Raw genomic sequence first — 22570 nt, 5'->3', positions numbered from 1 at the left:
AGAGAGAAATATATTTATTACTCTATTTATTTATTTATTTATTTTACTTGTACATATCTATGCTATTTATTTTATTTTGTTAGTATGTTTGGTTTAGTTCTCTGTCTCCCCCTTTTAGACTGTGAGCCCACTGTTGGGTAGGGACTGTCTCTATATGTTGCCAATTTGTACTTCCCAAGTGCTTAGTACAGTGCTCTGCACATAGTAAGTGCTCAATAAATACGATTGATGATGATGATGATGATGATACCATAGAGAACATTTTAGTAAATGTAAACACAAAATTCTGTTAGTTTTCACAATTTTGCCCAGAATTGGCAGAATCTGTGTGAGACTGAAATAATTGCCCAAACTTGTTCGTTTTCAATGTACAACCTTTCTGCCCAACCCCATTTTCCAAACAGATATCAAAATTTCCAAGTTAGACTCCAGCTGAATTTTTTTCTGAACTTCCTACCGTCCAACTCCTCAAAAGAAAAATGTTTCATCACAGTTGTTATTCTGTTACCCCCCCCAATTTTTACAATGGACTCAAATCTCTTGTCTTGGACATTTCATTCCTGAATGGAAGAATGGTGTATTGATCTGTGGTAATCCTCTTGGCTAGAGATGATTTCTGGTAAATCACAGCCCCTCAAAAAGGGTCCACTGTTTTGCTGAGCAAAATAATACAGCTGTCTGGCAAGCAAAGGTTCAACCTTAACAACAGATTAAAGAAAAGAGTTAGTGACACACCTCACAAAATGATCAAAAGAAATTTAAATCTAAACCAGAATCTACTTTATCTCTAAACTGAGCTTCACCCTTTCTTGAGATTTAAGCCTCAGATGGTGCATCCAAGTCAATATGGACAAGGAACTTCCAGGATTAATAATAATGATAACCTAGTAATAATAACAATAATAACAACAATTGTGACAAGTACTGTATGAACCACTGGGGAAGAGACAAGATAATCAGGTTGGAAACAGCTGAGACACCCAGGGAAGTGAAAGTGGAGAATTGAGGCAACTTCTAAATAATTTAGTTCCAAAAAGCTACCCCTGAGGAAAAATCAGTTTGGTATCCCTCAGTTTGGGAAGCCTTCCCCAATTAATTCCCAACCCCATAATTTGCATCCACTCAACAGCCACCACTAGTGCTCATATATTTTTACACACCCTCAGCACTTACAGGTGTTTAATTCAATTTTATATTTGATATTTCATCCTGACATATTCAGACTACTACCTGTTTGATCCCTGTTCTTCCTCCTACTCCCACTACTTGTAAATAATTTTGTCTGTTTCCCTCATGATGTTGGAAACTCCTTGAGGACAGGCAAATCATGTTTGATTTCTGTTGTACTTTCCCAAGTGTGCTAAGCACAGTGCTCTGCACACTGAACTCACAAATATTATTGATTGATGGAGCAAATTGAATCTTCCACTTCAGTAGAGAAGCAGCGTGGCTCAGTGGAAACAGGATGGGCTTGGGAGCCAGAGGCCAAGGGTTCTAATTCCAGTTCCGCCACTTGTCAGCTGTGATATAGGGCAAGTCACTTAACTTCTCTGTGCCTCAGTTACCTCATCTGTAAAATGGGGATTAAGACTGTGAGCCCCACGTAGGACAACATGCTCACCTTGTATCCCCCCAGCACTTAGAACAGTGCCTTGCACATAACAAGTGCCAAACAAATGCCATTATTATTATTATTTAATCTATAGAGACAAAACTGAAAGGCAACCAGACTATCCCTGCTGTCAATTTCATAGAATAAATGTTAACACGTTTTAGCTCTAATATGCACAAGCATGCAATGATTTACAAGAATGATTTTACGCTAGCTATTGCTTAGAAGAACCACTCGTACTAGAAATGCAACCAAGGGTTGGATAAAATAATTTCAGATCTTTCTCCCCATCCCCTCTTTTTTTAAAAAAAATATTCACTGCCACTTTGGGTGAGTCTGAGGAGAAGGAATTGGGCAATGCAGTTTTGCCTAGCACGAGGGAGGGAAGGAAGGAGGAAAAAATCTGACCTTTCCTTCACCATTAAGACTCTAAAGAAAATTTGCTGTGAGGAAGGCTCCCAACTTTCAAAACAAATCTATCCTCATCCTGGCCCTGAGAAAATGTTGAAGTTTAAGATATTAAGACAATTATCCCCTGGAAATAATAATGTTATTTTTCAGTAAATGTCCATTTTGTCATTTCAGAGATGATGGCTGCCAACAAAGATGGGATTTCTTTATTTTCACTAACAGGTAAAACCAGGATTAAACTGAGCCTTTTATTTCCATTGCTATTCTCCATACTGACCATTTATGACAAATCTTGAGCTGCAGCTGAAGTTTCTACCTTTAGAGACCAAATATTGCCTCATGACACCCAAATTTCTGAGTCTTCAAAGCTTCCTCAAGATTGGACATACAGAAGATTTTTGAAACACAAAAATAAGAGGAATAGTTTGGCCGTTTCAATATGGCATTGTCTCTGAGAAGCCTCCATCCTTCAGACTCTTATCCTGGCCAATTTAACCTACCTTCCCTAAAAAGATGCCCTTGACTCCAAATTGTTAATTTCCAGCAGGAACAGTTTTTATGAAAATCTAAAATAGGAGACTAGGGCTTACAATTAAGAGATGCAATTCAATAGAGTAGATTGCTTTTCAGTTGGGAGTATATGTTGATTCTGAAAAGGAATAAGTCCAGGGAATCATTACATCTACACTAACACTGGATACACACGGAGAATTTCATATCCAAATCCAGTGAAGTAGAGACATAGTAACTGCCCTATTTTAAATGGAATAACTGAGATACAGAGTAGGTATCTAATCTGGATAAGAACACAAACTGAGTCAACATAAGAGCCAGCCAACTAAGAGAATTTTGTTCTCCTGAAGCCTGGTCATTTGTGCTGTTCACTAGAGACTCTCTCTCTCTCTCTTTACTTTGAGTCAGTTTTATTTACCAGGTTCACATTATTTAAGTCTTCCCCTGACACCCCAGCTAAGAGGCTTGTTCTTCTTCAGTTTAATCAATAAAAGCTCATCAGATCAAAATAGTCAGTTCTTTCAATATGAATTTTAGCTAGAACATAATTGCAGAATTAGGGATTGTTCTTCCAACAATGCACACTTGTTAAGATAGAAAGCAACCCAGCATTGGAAGAAAGGGTTTGGTCTAGTACATTGCAACTAACATAGGGGAACAGCTAAACCACAGGTTTTCCTTAATATAAATTTCTTAAATAATGCAGTCTCCAAGTTACAGGAAAACTGACTGTACTTACATTGGCTGTGATCAGCTTCCTTTGTCTTTGAGGATCTGGAAATTCTTCCCCAAAGCATAAAGCTATCTGAAATCTTGGCAAGGGACGTCCATGATGAGCAAACACTTGCAACTCTAGAAAGAGGGGAAAAAAAGACCATTCAGAAAACTCGCAATACACATACACACTTCTGGAAGTCTAGATTAAAATTAATTAACCTAAAAGTAGCTCTGGTGCCTTAAAAAGAGTGACAGGCATCTTCGTATAAAATGAAATTGAGAGAACAAAGGGAGAGCATGTCAATGAGGAGAGAGAGAAAAAAATATGATAAAGAACACAACCTTGTCTAGCCCAAAAACCTATTTCTTTTACAGCTTTGTTTTATTATGTTTTGAATAAATGATTATAAACAACAAGAGTTTGAAAGGCAATTTTAGAGCTCAAACTTTCATTGAAAAAACTCTTCCAAAGGTATTTCAATCCCATCTTTGAAGATCCTATAGCTCAGGACTTCCTAGGTAAGCTCGTTATGGGCAGGAATATGTCTGCTATATTGTTTTGTTGTACTCTCCCAAGCACTAAATACAGTGCTCTGCACAAAGTAAGCTCTCAATAAATATACTTGATTGATTGATTGTGAGGTATAGCACAAAAGAGTGGAAAGTAGGCAATTAACTAGGGCATTTGGGCTTTACTAAGGAACAATCCAAATCAGTCCATCACAAGAGGGCTTATAGTTATAAAAATAACACCTTGCTTTTTGTATAGTGTTTTTCATTTTCCAAAACAATTTCACAGCTGCTTTCTCATTTTTTATCCTCAAAGTATCCCTGTAAGTATTATGATCCCCATTTTGCAGCTGAGGAAACTGAGGCTCAGTGAAGTTAAGTGACTTGCCCAAAGTCACAGAGCAGACCAGAGAAAGGCTAGGACTGGAACCAGAAGCTAGATCTCTTTGACTCTCAGCTCCATGCTCTTTCCCCTGGACAATTCTACTATTCTAGAAATAGTAAGGAAATTTCAGACTGACAAAAAATGTATTTGATTTGATTTATCCAGATTTAACATTCAGGGCATTTGAGTTAATCAGTCCTCTGCTTTGTTTGGCCAGTACGGTAAAGGGTTTGAAAAATCTTTGGAAACAGTGCACTGTAGTTGCTTGATGACCCCAATTCACCAGATAATTATCAGTTCTCAATCTTAATATTACATCTGTGGGTGAGAGGATAGACATATTCAATCATTATAATCTTTGGACTAGAACTTGAGGCAACTGAATGCTTTATTAGCCTCCAAAAGTTTGGCTGGGTTGGTAAAATATATCCAAAGATACCGCTTAATTATATTCAAGGTGATATCACTAGTTCTAGTTGTAATATTTCTTTAGGCAAAGTTAAATTTTATTGTTGCTATGCCCAGTTCACATCTGAGCTGCTACCATTCTGCAAGGTAGCAATATACATATATCTTTATCAAATGTATTTATTGACTATGCATCTTACCAGGCTATGCAATTATGGGGCTGGCCCCAGCTCTCTCATATCCTGAATGAGTAGATGTGAAAGATTTCCTTTGTCTTCTTCAATTGAAGACATCTTTCCAGCTCTCACTTAACTAAACTATGTTCCGTAATTCGAATAGTGCAGATCAACTATGAGGACAGTGAAACTGATCCACGTGACAGTAGACAGGTTAGAGCAAAACCAGCAAAAATGGAATGCAGAGTTGAAGGAATAGTAGGGAAATTTCAGACTGACAAAAAATGCATTTGATTTGATTTATCCAGATTTAATATTCAGGGCATTTGAGTTAATCAGTCCTCTGATTTGTTTGGCCAGTATGGTAAAGAGTTTGAAAAATCTTTGGAAACAGTGCACTGTAGGAAAGAAACTCCAACTCTCCAGTGAACTTCTTTGATAAAAAAGAATAGTTTGGCCCAAAGGTAGCTCAACAATGGGTAATCAAGCAATTAATGGTGTTTATTGAGCACTTCCTGTGTGCAGAGCTCTGTACAAGGAGATGGAGAAATATAATACAACACATTGTAACTTTTTTCCCAAAGACGATGACAAATTAACACTATTGTAACTGAGGATCACTCACTACTGAAAGGCATCCACCTGTGGTTCAAAACGACAGTCAATTATCAGCCACACACAGTGCCTCAGGCTAGAACAGGAAGGAAACAATACCCTAACATATTGAAACTGCCCGGAAAATTCGGAGAAGCAGGAGACTTCTTGAATGCTGCTGTCAAGTCCTTCCTCATAAGAAAAAAAATATTCCAGCATTTTTCAAAGCCACAGCACTCAAAACTCCATACCTCCACAATAACTGCTATGGCATTTTGCAATCTCCTGAACACTCTCTTTAGTACCTAAAATATTTCCAACTCGGTCCTAACTAGATATAACTGTGATTTAAATGATACCCGGAAATTTTTTTTTGTGGTATGTTAACTACTTACTGTGTATTGGGCATTGTACTACCTGCTGAGGTAAATACAAGCTAATCATGTTGGACACAGTTCATGTCCCACATGGGGCTCACTATCTTAATCCCCATTTTACAGCTGAGACACAGAGAAGTTAAGTGACTTGCTTAGGGTCACATAGCAAACAAGTGGTAGAACTGGAGTAGAACCCTGAATCACTGGATCACTGCCACTGTCCACCTCCTTCGCTCTTATGCTCGAGCTGCCGAACGCTGCTGGCGAAAGTCGAAACACCATGCCAACCTCGTTCCCTTCAAGTTTATCCTTTCCTGCCTTAACTCAGCCCTCTCTTCTGCCAGACAAAACTATTTCTCCTCCCTTATTGACACCCATGCCCATCACCCCCGCCAGCTCTTCCGTACATTCAACTCCCTTCTCAGGCCCCCGGTTCCTCCCCCTCCTCCTTCCCTCACCCCCAACGATCTGGCCTCCTACTTCATTAACAAAATTAAATCCATCAGGTCCGACCTCCCCAAAGTCTCTTCCCCCCTTTCTCCATCCCCCCAGCTCTCAACACTCTCTGCTACTCTCCCATCCTTCCCAGCGGTATCCTCAGAGGAACTCTCCTCCCTCCTCTCAAGTGCTACTCCGGCCACCTGTGCTTCTGACCCCATTCCCTCTCATCTTATGAAATCTCTCGCTCCATCCCTTCTCCCCTCCTTAACTTCCATCTTCAACCGCTCACTCTCCACTGGTTCCTTCCCCTCTGCCTTCAAACATGCCCATGTCTCTCCCATCCTAAAAAAAACCTCTCTTGACCCCACCTCACCTTCTAGTTATCGTCCCATATCCCTCCTACCATTCCTTTCCAAACTCCTTGAACGAGTTGTCTACACGCGCTGCCTAGAATTCCTCAACAACAACTCTCTCCTCGACCCCCTCCAGTCTGGCTTCCGTCCCCTTCATTCCACGGAAACTGCCCTCTCAAAGGTCACCAATTACCTACTGCTTGCCAAATCCAACGGCTCATATTCTGTCCTAATCCTCCTCGACCTCTCAGCTGCCTCTGACACTGTGGACCACCCCCTGCTCCTCAACACACTATCTGACCTTGGCTTCACAGACTCCATCCTCTCCTGGTTCTCGTCTTATCTCTCCGGTCGTTCTTTCTATGTCTCTTTTGCAGGCTCCTCCTCCCCCTCCCATCCTCTTACTGTGGGGGTTCCCCAAGGTTCAGTGCTTGGTCCCCCTCTGTTCTCAATCTACACTCACTCCCTTGGTGACCTCATTCGCTCCCACGGCTTCAACTATCATCTCTACGCTGATGACACCCAGATCTACATCTCTTCCCCTGCTCTCTCCCCCTCCCTCCAGGCTCGCATCTCCTCCTGCCTTCAGGACATCTCCATCTGGATGTCCGCCCGCCACCTAAAGCTCAACATGTCGAAGACTGAGCTCCTTGTCTTCCCTCCCAAACCTTGTCCTCTCCCTGACTTTCCCATCTCTGTTGACGGCACTACCATCCTTCCCGTCTCACAAGCCCGCAACCTTGGTGTCATCTTCGACTCCGCTCTCTCATTCACCCCTCACATCCAAGCCGTCACCAAAACCTGCCGGTCTCAGCTCCGCAACATTGCCAAGATCCGCCCTTTCCTCTCCATCCAAACTGCTACCCTGCTCATTCAAGCTCTCATCCTATCCCGTCTGGACTACTGCACCAGCCTTCTCTCTGATCTCCCATCCTCGTGTCTCTCTCCACTTCAATCCATACTTCATGCTGCTGCCTGGATTATCTTTGTCCAGAAACGCTCTGGGCATATTACTCCCCTCCTCAAATATCTCCAGTGGCTACCAATCAATCTGAGCATCAGGCAGAAACTCCTCACCCTGGGCTTCAAGGCTCTCCATCACCTCGCCCCCTCCTACCTCACCTCCCTTCTCTCCTTCTACTGCCCAGCCCGCAACCTCCGCTCCTCCACCGCTAATCTCCTCACTGTACCTCGTTCTCGCCTGTCCCGCCGTCGACCCCCGGCCCACGTCATCCCCCGGGCCTGGAATGCCCTCCCTCTGCCCCTCCGCCAAGCTAGCTCTCTTCCTCCCTTCAAGGCCCTGCTGAGAGCTCACCTCCTCCAGGAGGCCTTCCCAGACTGAGCCCCTTCCTTCCTCTCCCCCTCATCCCCCTCTCCATCCCCCCATCTTACCTCCTTCCCTTCCCCCCAGAACCTGTATATATGTATATATGGTTGTACATATTTATTACTCTATTTATTTATTTATTTATTTATTTATTTTACTTGTACATTTCTATCCTATTTATTTTATTTTGTTGGTATGTTTGGTTCTGTTCTCTGTCTCCCCCTTTTAGACTGTGAGCCCACTGTTGGGTAGGGACTGTCTCTATGTGTTGCCAACTTGTACTTCCCAAGCGCTTAGTACAGTGCTCTGCACATAGTAAGCGCTCAATAAATACGATTGATTGATTGATTGATTGAATCCCAGGCCTGTGCTCTGGTCATTAGATCACGCTGCATTTTTCTTCTGAAATGCCAAAGGGCTTGACTTAAAAACCCTTTAAAATTGTGGAGGATCAAGACGATGGTCTCTATTTCCCCCCATCCACCTCAAGCGAGCTGAAGCAACGTGTATTTCTCGCTAACTACCTGGAAGGAGACTTGGCACTTAGAGAGAGAAATCCATGTTGCTTCACTTGTACTATTTGAATGTCCTGGAGTAACTCTCATGCAATTTTCAGTAGAGACAAGTGATAAGATGCAGGGCTGAGGGGTAGCCTTCTTCAGGACATCCTTGTTGAGGGCAAATCCTCAAGTGGTTATCTATTATTCAACTGAAAATGATGAACTGCAACAAATTAAATGAATCCCGTGGCCTAGTGGACAGAGCACATGCCTGGGAGTCAAAAGGACCTCGGTTCTAATCCCAGGTCTGCCACTTATCCCCTGTGTGACCTTGGGCAATTCACTTAACTTCTCTGCGCCTCAGTTACCTTAGCTTTAAAAATGGGGATTGATATTGTCAGACCCAACTGGGAAGTGGGCTATGTCCAACCTATATATATGTATGCACCTGTATGTATCCACGCCAGAGCTTAGTACAGTGCCTAGCACATAGTAAGCACTTAAGAAATACCATAAGGAAGGGTTTCAAACAAGATGTTTTCATGAAAACTAGTCTTCTGAACCTAGGTCAGGCCTGGAGCAAAATTAGCAAGAGAAGATTTCAAACCAGTCTGTTAAAAAAAAAAAGTTTTCTTTAACAGACAATTTCATATTGTATGAGTCACTCCAAGAATTGTAATAAGTTTCCCTGTTCAATAGCTAACTTCTGAACAATGCTTTTCAAATTTCCATGTACCAGAAGCTGATTCAGAAGGGTGATAAGCCAAAACAAGAAATTTTAAGTTCCTAGATTTAACCTCTACTATTTTTCTAGGAGATCATATATGCCTGGAGCAGAGGTAGACATGTTCTAGGAGAATGTATTACCTTCAAAAAAAAAAAAAAAACCCAAATTAAACCACTATTAATGGGAGGCTATTTGCTGCAAGATCTTACAAATAAGCCCTTGATCTGAGTTATTTCATCTGAATGTGACTCTTCTCCCCTCACACCAACTCAATTAACATCCAGTTTGGTGAGGCCTTGGGTGTGATTGGCAAACCAAGAATTCTATTTCTGGATAACTCTCGGCTAACCACCCAGTAGTACCTAGCAGAAGGAAGACAATGGGTCTGGCGTCTAGATTGTGTGTGAGTGATTCAGACACCCACATACAAAGGAACTGCTTTAAGGATATCCACCAGGACCATTTTTGCCTTGATTCCATGACCTCCTCAATATTCTCCTGGCTCTGATGCTGGCAGACAATAGGGTACACTTCACATTCGTTTCCCATTACCTGACAGAAATTGTTGCGTGTCAAAAAGTTTGCAGGTCTGTTCCCTTTCCAGTTTGTTAGGACGGTCGCTGCATAATGCCAAAGGTCCATCCCAGTAGATCCTACTTTGGCAAAGTCTTTTGGCATAAAGCCCATCAGGAGCCATCCAGAGTAGGACTCCCCTCTCTAAGTGGCTCAGCAGTTTCTCTATGTTTTTCCTTTGGGCATTATCCTCTGGATAGGGGAAAAGGACCTGATCCATATTGCTGGCCTCGTAGCTCTGACCGTGAGATATCCTACAGCCTTCAGGGCTCGAGGTAGTCAACTCCTTCACCAAGATTTCACGGTAATACAAACAAATGTGCAAGCGGCAATCTGTAAATATATATTTTCAGAGTTAGCCCAAATTCAGGGAGCACATAAAAATAACGGTATTTGTTAAGTGCTTACTATGTGTCGAGCATTCTCCTTAAGCGCTGGGTTAGACACAGGTTAATCAGATTGGACATGATCCCTGTCCCACACAGAGCCAACAGTCTATGCGGGAAGGAGAACAGGTATTGAAACCCCTTTTAAAGCTGAGGAAACTGAGGCACAGAGAAGCGAAGCCATTTGCCCAAGATCACAGAGCAGGTAAATGGTGAAGTTGGGATTAAAATCCAGGTCTGTAGCAGAAGACTGTAAGAATATAGACAGCAGGGATTCTGACTGTTAGTCTGACTTTGAATAGCTCTGGGCATAAGATTTAGCACATAAGGACACTTAACAAATGCTCTTATTAATACTGACCATGATGACAATGACACAGTGTTTATATACCTAGTCTTTGTTAGGAAAATCCTAAAAATCCATTTGAGGGAATGGCATGGGAGAAGATGAATTTTAAGGCTGGTTTCAAACAGCAGCGGAAAGGTATTTAGTGTAGGCAGCAGGAAAAGACAACATTGGTGTATCGCACAGTGAGACACTGATATGCTTCTCAGAAAGAATGGTTCATATAAATTATATGCACTTCTCACAACTGTTTCCCTCTACATTTGAAAATAACTGTGCTTTTTAAAGTTGTAGATAGCAGGTTATGCAAATTTCTAGGCTATAGGCCACTAGATTGTAAGCTCATTGTGGGCAGGGACTGTGTCTACCAACTTTATAATATTGTTATATTGTACTCTCCAAAGTGCTTATAACAGTTCTCTGCATATGGCAAGTGCTCAATAAATGACTGATTGATTTTAGGGGATTCCAGCACCCCAAGGAGAATGGGAAGGAAACTGCCCTGATGACATCTTTCACTGAGAAATTGGGAAAAAATATATATATATCATATATATATATATATATGTAAATATATATATATATATACACACATACATATGTTTATAATGAAAATGGGATCAAAACAATAAAAATGGTGGTATTTGTTAAGGAGGTACATAATAATTATAATTATTATTATGATATTTGTTAAGTGCTTACTATGTGCTAGACATTGCACTAAGTGCTACAAGCAAATTGGGATGGACACAGTCCCTTTCAGTCAATCAGTCAATCGTATTGATTGAGCGCTTACTGTGTGCAGAGCACTATACTAAGCGCTTGGGAAGTACAAGTTGGCAACATATAGAGAGAGTCCCTACCCAACAGTGGGCTCACAGTCTAGTAGCCCCACAGTCATGTGGGGCTTACACTCTCTATCCCATTTTATAGATGAGGTAACTGCGGTACAGAGAAGTAAAGTTAGTTGCCCAAGGTCACCCAAAAGACAAGTGGAAGAGCTGGGATTAGAACCCATGACCTTCTGACTCCCAAGTCAATGCTCTAACCACTACCCTATAGGTTAATCTCTGTACTAAATGCTGAGGTAAAAACAAGGTACAAGATAAACCATGTGGCCTAGTGGCTGAAGTACGGGCCTGGGGGTCAGAAGGACCTACACATCTTGGTTCCTCCACTTGTATGCTGTGTGACCTTGGGCAAGTCACTTTCCTGGGCCTCAGTTACTTCATTTGTAAAGTAGGAATTAAGACCGTGAGCTCCATGTGGGACATGGCCTGTGTCCAAACTGATTACCTTGTTTATAATGAAACAAATAAAATGGTATCTGGCACATAGTAAGTGTTTAACAAATACAACCTAAAAACATTTTTAAAATAATCAGGTAGGACACAGTCCCTGTCCCACATGAGGCTCAGAGCCCAAGAAACTGGATTAAGGCTTTGATCTACAACAGATTTACTAAATTCAGGACCCCAAAAATAAGCCTAGCAATGTCAATCCCTTAATAAATACGGTGACTTTGACCAAAGTGGAAAATCAGTTTCGGGTAGATACAAATAAAAACATAAAAACATACAAAGCACTAATGTTATCGTCCATCCAGCCCTGAGTTTTTTTTTATCTTTGACAGTTGTACATGATGCTCTCAAGGTAGTCTGATTCATTCAAACCCCATTTTCCTCAATAATAAGTTTGGGGACTTAAATTATCCAACTTTATGCCTCCTCTGAACATTTCAGGATGCCTGGGTCGACACTTGCTTCTGAGTGTTCACTCTGTGTTAATCGATAAGGAATAAGTGATGCCCTTTGGAGATGATTCTCAGGGCAGGTTTCACTTCACTTAATGACATCAGTTGTCATAAGGTCATGCAGGCATAAATAATTCTTCATTTCCTATACCTCCGACACCCCCACAAAGGCTACTGTATGCAAGAAAAGATGATGGCAGTTTCTAAAAACATACACAAAATTTCTTGCCCTGAAACTGAGCCAGATACTTCCTTTCAGTCATGTAGAACATCAGAGAGCACCATAGTGCTGGCCTCTCCTTGACTCTACATGAGCCAACACTTCGATCCACTAGGACCAAAATGCCCCAGTGGCCAATAGACAGTGGGGGCAAGCCTTGTGTGGTAGAATGTCCCTTAGTCCCTTAATCCAGAAGGGACAATATCCAGCACTCTTGATGTAAAAGGGATCTATCAAGGGAAGTGATGCGCAGTGAACCTATTTTTGAATTGTAGTTGTACTTATTTGCAAGATAAGATCCCTGGTAAGGTTGGAGATAAGAGAAAAAAAAATACTGATACCTAGTTAGGCAAATAATGTATTTTAAGCTTCAGGGGTAGAAAAGACCAGAGCCAGTTGGCTTCTATTCATGCCTATCTTTGCCATAACTACCAAGTGTTTACAGTAGGCGCAGTGGATGATGATTCTCAGAATGTTACACTTACCTGAGAGTGCCAGGGCTTCAGCAGACCTTATGCTTGGCTCTATGGGCATTCCAGGAGCCTGTAACTCAGGTGGAGCACAAGCATAAAAGGTTCCTGTCACCTGGCAACCTGTGTTTACAAATAAAAATACAAAAATCAAATAATAGCTTAACTAAGAATCAAGGACAGCAGAAGGTCTCATCTCTGTTGATAGCATCCTGTTCTAGAAAATAAATATGGGAGATGGAGCTGGTTACCACCTGAAGCCTACAGGGCACTTTCCACCCTTCTAAAAAAAAATGTTGCCAGCATTTTGCCTCCCAGCACTACTCCTGAGAGGTGAGGCAAGTGCCAAGCAGAATTCTTACTTTAGAGACCAAGAAACTGACACCTAGAGCTGTTATGCAAGCTGTTCCCTCCTCACAGAAATCAGAATTAAAGCCCAGTGTCCTTTAAGCTGTTGAATCACGTGTGACCTTTTTGGTCATTCATTGTTTCCAAGAAGCCTGATTGGAAATTCAAGAGAAATGGCCAAGCATCTCATTTCGACAATTCATTTTAGGTGGGAGTAATGAGGAGAGGTAGAGACAGGACAAGTGGGATACCCAGTCTCTTGGGTCTGTTGAAAGAGGGAAGAGAAGAAGAAGGGAAGGAAGATGTAATCATAAAAAGTGGAGTATATTAAGGAGATAAGTCATTCATAATGTTGCTAGCCATTTTCATATGTTCCCTCATTATGTTTCACAAATGTTTCTACACCAGCATTCTTCTCAAAGTCATGAATAATTCATTCATTCAATCTTATTTATTGAGCACTTATGAGAAGCAGTGTGGCTCAGTGGAAAGAGCACGGGCTTTGGAGTCAGAGGTCATGGGTTCAAATCCTGGCTCCGCCACTTGTCAGCTGTGTGACTTTGGGCAAGTCACTTCACTTCTCAGTGCCTCACCTGTAAAATGGGGATTAAGACTGTGAGCCCCACGTGGGACAACCTGATCACCATGTAACTTCCCCAATGCTTAGAACAGTGCTTTGCACAGAGTAAGCGCTTAATACATGTCATTTTTATTATTATTATTACTGCATGAAAAGCACTGTACTAAGCACTTGGGAGAAGAATACAATATAACATCAGATACATTCCCTGCCCATAGTGAGCTCACAGTCTAGTGGGGGCGACAGACATTAATAAAAATAAATAAATAGATAAATTACAGATATAATAATAATAATGGTATTTGTTAAGCCCTTACTATGTGCAAAGCACTGTTCTAAGCACTGGGGAGATACAAGGTGATCAGGTTGTCCCACGGGGGGCTCACAGTCTTAATCCCCATTTTATAGATGAGGGAACTGAGGCACGGAGAGGTTAAGTGACTTGCCCAAAGTCACACAGCTGACAATTGGCGGAGCTGGGATTTGAACTCCAAAGCCTGGGCTCTTTCCACTTAGCCACGCTGCTTCTCTATCTATATCTATATATATATCTAATAGGTATATACAGATATATACTTAAGTACTGTGAGGAAGGAAGAGAGTATGAATGAAGGAGCAAGTATGAGTGGCACAGAAGAGAATGGGAGAAAAAGAGAGGAGGGCTCAGTCATGGAAGGCTTCCTGAAGGAGATGTGACTTCAATAAGGCTTTGAAGTTGGGGAGAGCAATTATCTGTCTGATATGAGGAGGGAGGGCATTCCAGGCCAGAAGTAGGATGTGGGCAAGAATGTCTGTTCTGTTTAAGGTGGCAAATCAAATCAAGCTGTCATTTTTTGTGTGTGTTTACTGTGGGTAGAGCACTGTACTAAGCTCTTCGAAGAGTACCATATAACCGAGACAGCAGACATCTTCCCTGCCCACAAGGAACTTACAGTCTTGAGGGTCGAGTCAGAAAAATCTGATCTGTTGAGGACAGGTTTTAGTCTGAAGCTCTGTTTTAATCTTAGCTTCTTCAGGTCTGCTCCTGTCTCCCCATTCTAGACTGTGAGACCACTGTTGGGTAGGGACCGTCTCTATATGTTGCCAACTTGTACTTCCCAAGCGCTTAGTACAGTGCTCTGCACACAGTAAGCACTCAATAAATATGATTGATTGATTGATTGATTGAAATAATACTACCTTTCCTGGCAAGTCAGCCTTTGATAATCAATTTTTTAAAGTACATAGCACACTGTAGGCATGGCATTTTAGGCCACTGGTATTAGTATTATTCAATTTAACTCTCCTCCTAGCCTACGTAAGCATTGGCAAACACCATGTGCATTTGGGGGTTGAGAGGATTGGGGGGAGGAGAAATCTTCCCCACTGTGCAGAGGTGATGCTGAAGCCTCAATGTCAGATTGTTATTGTCCCCTTCCACCCTAGCGATATGCAGGACTTTCTTGATGGCACAGGAGAAGACCTGAAGAGGATCCTGACTTCCTTAGGTCTGGATGATCAAGGGAGGAAAAGGAGGTGACTTTTCTGGAGGCATTACAACCCACCCCACTTTCTCCCAATCACCTCTTCTGCTCAGACCTAGACAAACATGGAGAGGTCACTGTCTTCCACCACCTCCTGCAGTTTGCTCGTCCCCTGCAGGCAACTGTAATGGAAGAAAAGCAGAAGCAGCGTGCCCTAAAGGAAAAAGCAAGGGTCTGGGAGTCAGGGGACCTGATTTCTAATCCTGGCCCTGCCACTTGCCTTTGTGTGACCTCGGGTAAATGACTCAGTTACATCACCTGTAAAATGGGAATTAAATATCTGTTCTCCCTCCCCCTTAGATTGGGAGCCCCATAATAATTATGGCAGTTAAGCATTTACTTTGTGACAAGCACTGTTCTAAGCACTGGGGCAGATATAGGTAAATGAGGCCAGACACATGGGGCTCACAGTCTAATAGGAGGAAGAACTGAATCCCCATTTTACAGTTGAGGTAACTGAGGCACAGAGAAGTTAAATGACTTGCCCAAGATCGCACTACAAGCAAGCCCTATGTGAGACAGGGACTGTGTCTGACTGATTATCTTGTATCTGCCCCAGAGCTTAGTACAGTGCTTGGACCATACTAAGCACCTAACAAATATTAATACAATAATAATAATAATAATAATAATAATAATAATAATAATAATGATCCCTTAGAATTCTATAAGCCTCCAACAATCACTTAACGTTTCTCTGCCTCAGTTACCTCATCAGGAAAAGAAGGATTGAAACTGTGAGCCCCACGTGGGACGAGGGACTGTGTCCATATTGATTAGTTTATACCTCCCCCAATTCTTAGAACGGTGCCTGACAAATACCACAAAAAAAAGTGGATGGAAGCACTCCCCAGGCACAGAAATACATTAGAATGTAGGAATGGGAATGTTAGTCCTGAACAAGTACTGACTCTTTATAGGCTTTCCTAATCACTCAGTGGCAAAAGCAGTATTTGAGGCATTCCTCAGGGTTTAGGTAATGCAGCAAGCAAGTGGTCTTTTGCCAGTGTTGTGTCTGATAGAGCTAATTTCCACTGTTCACCAAATTGTGGAGCAGAAAAATCAAGCTTATTTTTAAGAGAATAAACAAAGAATGAATGTAGCTAGAATATAAAAGTGAATGACTAAACAATGACGATTTCCAAAACAAAAAATTGGCTTTATAAACACCTTAAAAAACAAGTATTCCTATAATATACAAAATAAGTGTAAGTGCAATGTTTCTTGCAGTGTTTGTTATTTATTTTATAGATCCTAAAATTCTGTCCTCCATCAAATATTCCTTCCTAGTGCCATCTTGGTACCTCTTTAGCTAATTATCAAACTTGTGGGTGCTCTCATCTCATATTCAAGGAGCTTTTTGAAAGTAGGCACCATGTCTAATCTAAATTTAATAAACTCCTTTAATAGCTAATATCCTGTTCACCCAAGGAAAGTATTTGTCGATGATGACTACATCACAAAATGTCTCTATATCAAGAATAATCATAATTTATATCCCCTTTCTCAGAGAAGCTCAGATTCCATTTGAGCATTGGTATTTTATCAAGTCTGTCAACAACCTTAGACTGGAGATAAGGGAAAACTGCTATTATTCTATTTTTACGCACAAGGAAACCAAGACACAGAAAGTACGTGAGGTTATGAGTTAGACACTGTCAGAGATGAAAATAATATCTACTATGTACATGAGGCTATAAGTTAGACACTCTCAGAGATGAAAATAATATCTAGTATTCCAGAATAGGTCCTAATTCATTGAATTACCCCTCACCTACAATGACATTGTTTTGGAGCCTTGTATATGCCATCACCCCTCAATCAAATCAGTCATATTTATTGAGGGTTTACTGTGTGCAGAACACTGTAATAAGCCCTTGGGAGAGTACCCTTTAACAAAGTTGGTCGACACGCTCCTGTCATGCCACAAGCTTACAGTCTACAGCATCATTTTTTAGGCAGTATTTGAATGGGTGAAGGGACAAGGTGAGTTGAACAAGGAATCCAGTCAATGTAGAAAGGCCATCCAGATCATTCAGGTTAAAAAAAAGCTTTTCATACTGTAGGATTTTTAAGCCCCATTATATAATTGCCTCTACTCTCCCTTTCACCTGTGTTGACCAAGTCTTCATTTTCTAAAATGTGTCTCCCTCCTCTACTGTACTCTAAACTCCTTTTAGACATGGATCTTGTCTCCCAACTGCACTGTGCTCTCCAAGGCGCTTAGTACAGTGCTTTCCACACAGGAAGCACTCAATAAATACAACTGATGAAGTGACTGAAAAGGAAAAGAGCTGTGAAACCACTGAACACCACCAGATCTGCTGTGAGTCTATCATGGCCTCATTATTGGTTCATTAGTTTTGCATATCAGAGATACTCCCATGGGCCACTGTATGTGGTGCTGTTCTTCTTACCGTTTTCACAACCAGACCCTTGCCACTGATGACTGCGAGTGGTATAAGGAACACTGGGGCATTGGTAAGGGATGTCTGGATGAGGCTGCTCTGGAACATAATCTCTCCAGTTTCGGTCATGGGGCATCATGTAGTTTGGTACCTGTTCAGAGAAATAACATGTTGGTTGCTTTGAAAGTGGAAAGGAAAATTTAGAACTTGGGATGGCCTCCCTATATGTAACAAAGTGTCCACATCTGGAGGTAGTCTCTCTAGAATATCAAAATGTAGCTCAATTTAAAGCATTTCCAAACATCTTATGGATTCATTTATTTGACAGGCAAGAGTAATTTTATCATCAGAAAAACTTGCAAATGAGTTGCCTATCACATTAGGTGTAAATAGAGTAAAGTATACATACAGCTCTCTCTCTCTCTATATATATGCATAATATAGTATATAATACAGTCAAGATATTGTGGCCAAGGATCGATTTCTACAAAGCTTCATCATATGTTTTAACTCTGGCATCAAAACAACCCTGAGAAAAATGGTCCTCTTTTAGCCCCAAAGCCAACAAAACAGAGATGTAATTCACTTTATAAGAAGCCAGTTAGATTAGCCACCCTGTGGTTGCACATGATAAAATTCTTCTTCCAAAGTTTTCAGTTACCACAAAAGTCTTTTTCCCTGAAGGTTTTAATAGAAATAGAAGAGCACATAACCAAAGATTTTCACAAAGCCTGGAAATAAAATCCAAAACAGAGTGTCCTACAAAGCCTGAAATTCTTTGCCTAGTGCACCTTCTACTGTACCTGAGGTTGTATTGAAGTGTAAGGGGAAGTCATTGTATAAGGATGGCTCATAATTATCTGCTGATCCTCCATGTTGAGCTGCTTTGCTCCTATTTACATGTTGGCAAAAAGGAAATGGTATGATAATAAAAAACAGGAACCATGACCTAATAATTAAAATAATTAAAATTCCTAGAGGGTATGGCATACAGCCAACAAGTAAGGGGGATATTCTCCAGGATGACACAGCAGGTATTTGCTTACTCATTACATTGCAGTTTCAACAAGGGACAGCAGGAATATAAATAATGGTCCTCCAGAATACAAATAATAATTACTATGGTATGTGTTAAACACTTACTATATGTTAGGCACTTTTCTAAGACCTGTGGTAGATACAATGCCATCATATCAGACACAGTCCCCGTTCCACTCAGGGTTCACAGGGAGATAAGGAAACTGAGGCACAGAGCAGTTAAGTGACACAAGTCAAGGTTACAACATCAGGCAGCCCACAGAGCTGGGGTTAAAACCTGGGTTCCCTCACTCCTGTCCTATGTGCTTTCCCTTAGGCCATACTGCTTCCCTCTTAACAAGGATTAAGGTCCTGGAATCCCTCCCAGCCCTAAACTCAGAAGAATTTAAAAGCATTTACTTGTGGTTCAGAATTTGGCACAAGATGCTACTAAAGTATTACCTGACCAAGGAAAAAAAATGTGAAAGGAACGGTAATATGGACTCAGAACTCTCACCTAAGAAAATTAAAGACAGACTGTTGTATCAGGCATACTGAGTTTTCAATATAAGGTTGCATTAAAAAAATCAGCAAAAAACATAATTAAAGCAATTGAGTGCCTCAACCTTGCTTAAAATTGTAAGCCAAAGAAAATTAGAGTTTAAAAAAAACTATGAAAATTCCCTACCTTTTTTGGCTCCTTCAGAAACTATTCTGTACACTTTATAGGGATCTGAGATATCCAGCTGACTTCTCTCAACCAGTTCTTCAAAGTCATTGCTTTTGTTCAAAGCACAGCGCAACCGAGTCTTCCAAGTTGGGGGATCTGGTTTATCAATACCTTCTCTGAACTTTCCTTTAAAGAGTGCCCATGCCTGAAAAATAAAAAAAAAAATAGGGAAGAAGGAAAATCAAAAGGAGAGTCCTTGAAAAGCTTAAAACACACATTACAATCTGTAAGAGAAATGTTCATTTCTTGCTGCTCCTCGGCGTTCTGTGCCCAGACCAACCCAATTTTTTCTTGTTAAATGCCTTGGCACTTTCTGAGAAGTGGAAGAAAAAAAGAAAATGAGCATCGGGAAGAGTTGTGTTGGGCACGTGGCAGCGGGTAATGGGAGAGCAGAGCCTACGGCGGGCTGGTCCTACGGCGCCTTCTGTGTGAACCGCTTTGTAGGGGGCCCGGCTCGCTCTGAAAGAGAAGCCCGTGTTGTACAGCCCCGCAGACGGTGGTGGGTGCCCCGCTAGGCTGTGAAACTCCTCCGGTGGACTCACCGAAACCGGGCCAGGGTGGACGGAGTCAGCCAGAACTGCGGAGAGCCCGTCCAGGAGGACGAGGGGCTGTTTCTCCTCGGGGCGCTCCGTCCCCCCGTGCTGTGCCGTGCCCGCGCGGTTGGTGGGGAGGGGGTTTCCCTTCCCCAGCGGGGCGTTCCTGGCCCTCTCTGGCTATTGCTCAGCGGGCGCGCTGGGGTCGCGCCCTCCCCGCCCACAGCGGCGGACTTCCAGCCCACCCGGGCCGGACCCCGCGGCTTCCGCAGGAGGTGATGGAGATGCTGCGGGGGTCGGGGGTAAGCTGGACACTACGCCGCCCCTCCCCTGCACATATGGCTCTCTCCCATCCCTGCCGTCACAGTCACTCGACTTGGGCCCCCTAGGGAGGGGTGGGTGAGCAGAGCCACGTGGCCGGCGGCACCACACCATCGCGCCCCGGGGCTCCCGAGGACGGGACTTTTTCCGCGTTCGGGCGGCGGCAGTTGGGGGTGTCTTCTTGCACCCTAGTCCTCCCCCCGCCCCCCGCTGTCCCGCCCCGGTGACCTTGAAGAGGGCGGCATCCTCCTCGCGGTTGTAGTCCTGCTTGCCGGCGTGCTTCCAGGGGATGCGGAAGATGCTCTTCTCCTCGTTCTCCCACACCAGCCCCGGGTACTTGCCGCTGTCGATCTGGTCAATCAGCCACTGGCGGAGCTTCCCGTTCCCGCAGCTCACCGAGCTCATCCCGCACTCTCCGCCGCCGCCGCCGCCCTCCAGGTTCATGCCCTGCTCACGGCCGAGCTGCGGGGGGGGGGGGGGGGGAGAGAGGGAGAGGGAGGGAGAAAGAGCGAGAGAGAGAGCGCACGCCTTCCCGTCACGCGGGGCCCCCGCAGACCGGTCCCGCGCCTTCCCGCCCCGGCCCGCCGGGGCCCCCAGCCGGGACGCCCCCCTGCCCCGCCGACGGCCCCGGGGTGCGCACTCCTGCCCTCTGACCGCCCGCCCAGGACAATTGCGGGGAGGGGATCGGTCCGAGGGGCGGACCGGGGCGCCAACCGGGGATTGCCCCCGGGTCCCGGGGTGCGGGAGAGAGGGCGTGCGAGAAGCGCGGATTCCCGCTCGGGAAGGGCGCTGCCCCGCACCCCCTCCCGCCCCCCGGGACGCAGGCGGGGAATCAGCCTGGGAGGGCGGCCTGGGGCTCGGGAAGCGGGGCGCCCGAAGCGCAGCGGCCCCGCCGTCCCCGCGTCCTCTCCGCCGCCCGGGGATGGGGTGGAGGTCGGGCCGCGTGGGGCGGCCAGGAGGGAGTCGGCTTCGCCCAGCCGCGGAAAGCTCCGCGCCTGAGGTGAGCAAGGGGACCCCGAGGGCTGGTCCCCGCTGGGGCATCCCGCCCGGGTCCCCTTCCCTCCCTCCTCCTCCGCGAGAGGGATAACTGGATAATGGACTCGACACGCACACTCCCGCATATTCTTCTAGAGGGGCATGTGCACGTCGAAGATCAGGGAGGCTCTTCATTCCCAGCGGAGCGTCGTCCTGGGAATCCCCCAAATAAAGCCAAGACGGGGCTCACCCCCCGGCTTTCTCCCGGGATGAAGGGAGCGCTCGTTCGCTCTCCCTGCGTGCCCCTCGGCTCTTTTCCTCCCCCTTTCCCTCCTTTTCTTTCCTTGCCCTTGGGCCGCTGGGCCGCTGGGCCCCAGCCCCGTCCCGCTCGCCCCTTCGCCCAGCCCCACGGCCCCTGGCCCGGCAGCCTCTCCCGTACCTCCGTCTGCCGGCTCCGAGGAGAGCGCGATGCCGGGTCCCAGACGTGTAAGAGGAGGTCACTACCAGCCCGAGGGGAAAGAGGAACTTTATAGACGGAAAGCCCGGAGCGGAGCGTGACGGCAGGGGCGGGGCCTAGAGCGGCGGGGGGCGGGGCTCCGCGGGTGAGCGGGGCTAGATGGAGGAGAGGAGCGGGGGAAGGGGCGCGGCTGGGCGGAGAAGGGACGGGGCCTGGTGGCGGGGCGGGGCCGGTCCCCGGGCGGCGGGGTGCGTTCGGAGCGGCCGACAGCGGCCAGAGCCCGACTTACAGGTGGGGAAGCACTGGAGCGGTCGGGTTCCCGAACGCACTGGCACGGTGCGCGCACATACAAATATACACATACACACCCACACACAGCTTCACACCCGTAGGGAAAATATGCAGAGAACTGGCCGATTATAAACTAGATCTGGAAACTCCTGTGACCTCAATGCGACCTAATGTAGTTTGTTTTACTGCAAACGAGATCCGGATCTTTAAGCTTCTACGGGTCCGTTTATTTACAGTATTTTTTTTCCGTTTAGCATTTCAACGAGAATGGAAGAAGTCGTCTCTGGCCCAAGATTTGCTTTCAAAGCTTGGGATTGTGCCGTAATCAACAACCACAAAGATGCTCAATAATAACGGGATTTTTTTCCCTTTTTTACATTCTGGCATGAATGGAGAAGGTGGGACTTTCGGATATCTCACAGTTAGTGGTATTTATTGAGCAATTGAGCAATCAGTGGTATTTATTGAGCGATTGCCGTGTGCAGGGCACTGTAGTAAGCGCTCGGGGGAATGCAATACATATGCCAGACACCTTTCCTGCCCACGAGGAGTTTACAAGCTAGTGGACACGCTTTAATGTATTCAGGT

The 22570-nt window shown here is 44.3% G+C and overlaps 1 protein-coding gene across 1 annotated transcript; it reads right to left on the bottom strand.

Moving 5' to 3' along the window:
- Nucleotides 1-215: 215 nt before the first annotated feature.
- Nucleotides 216-20703, bottom strand: IRF4 (interferon regulatory factor 4). The gene is made up of 8 exons (XM_038768094.1): nt 20488-20703; nt 19364-19550; nt 18462-18550; nt 17668-17809; nt 12815-12922; nt 9604-9957; nt 3276-3388; nt 216-698 (listed from the first exon to the last, which is right to left on the bottom strand). The coding sequence occupies exons 1-8, from the start codon at nt 20701-20703 to the stop codon at nt 555-557; spliced, it is 1353 nt and encodes a 450-aa protein (XP_038624022.1). The 3' UTR covers nt 216-554.
- Between the last annotated feature and the right edge of the window lie 1867 nt (nt 20704-22570).

This window comes from Tachyglossus aculeatus, chromosome Y2, assembly GCF_015852505.1.
Source record: "Tachyglossus aculeatus isolate mTacAcu1 chromosome Y2, mTacAcu1.pri, whole genome shotgun sequence".
Lineage (NCBI taxonomy): Eukaryota > Metazoa > Chordata > Mammalia > Monotremata > Tachyglossidae > Tachyglossus > Tachyglossus aculeatus.
This window is presented reverse-complemented; position numbering and strand designations above follow the sequence as displayed.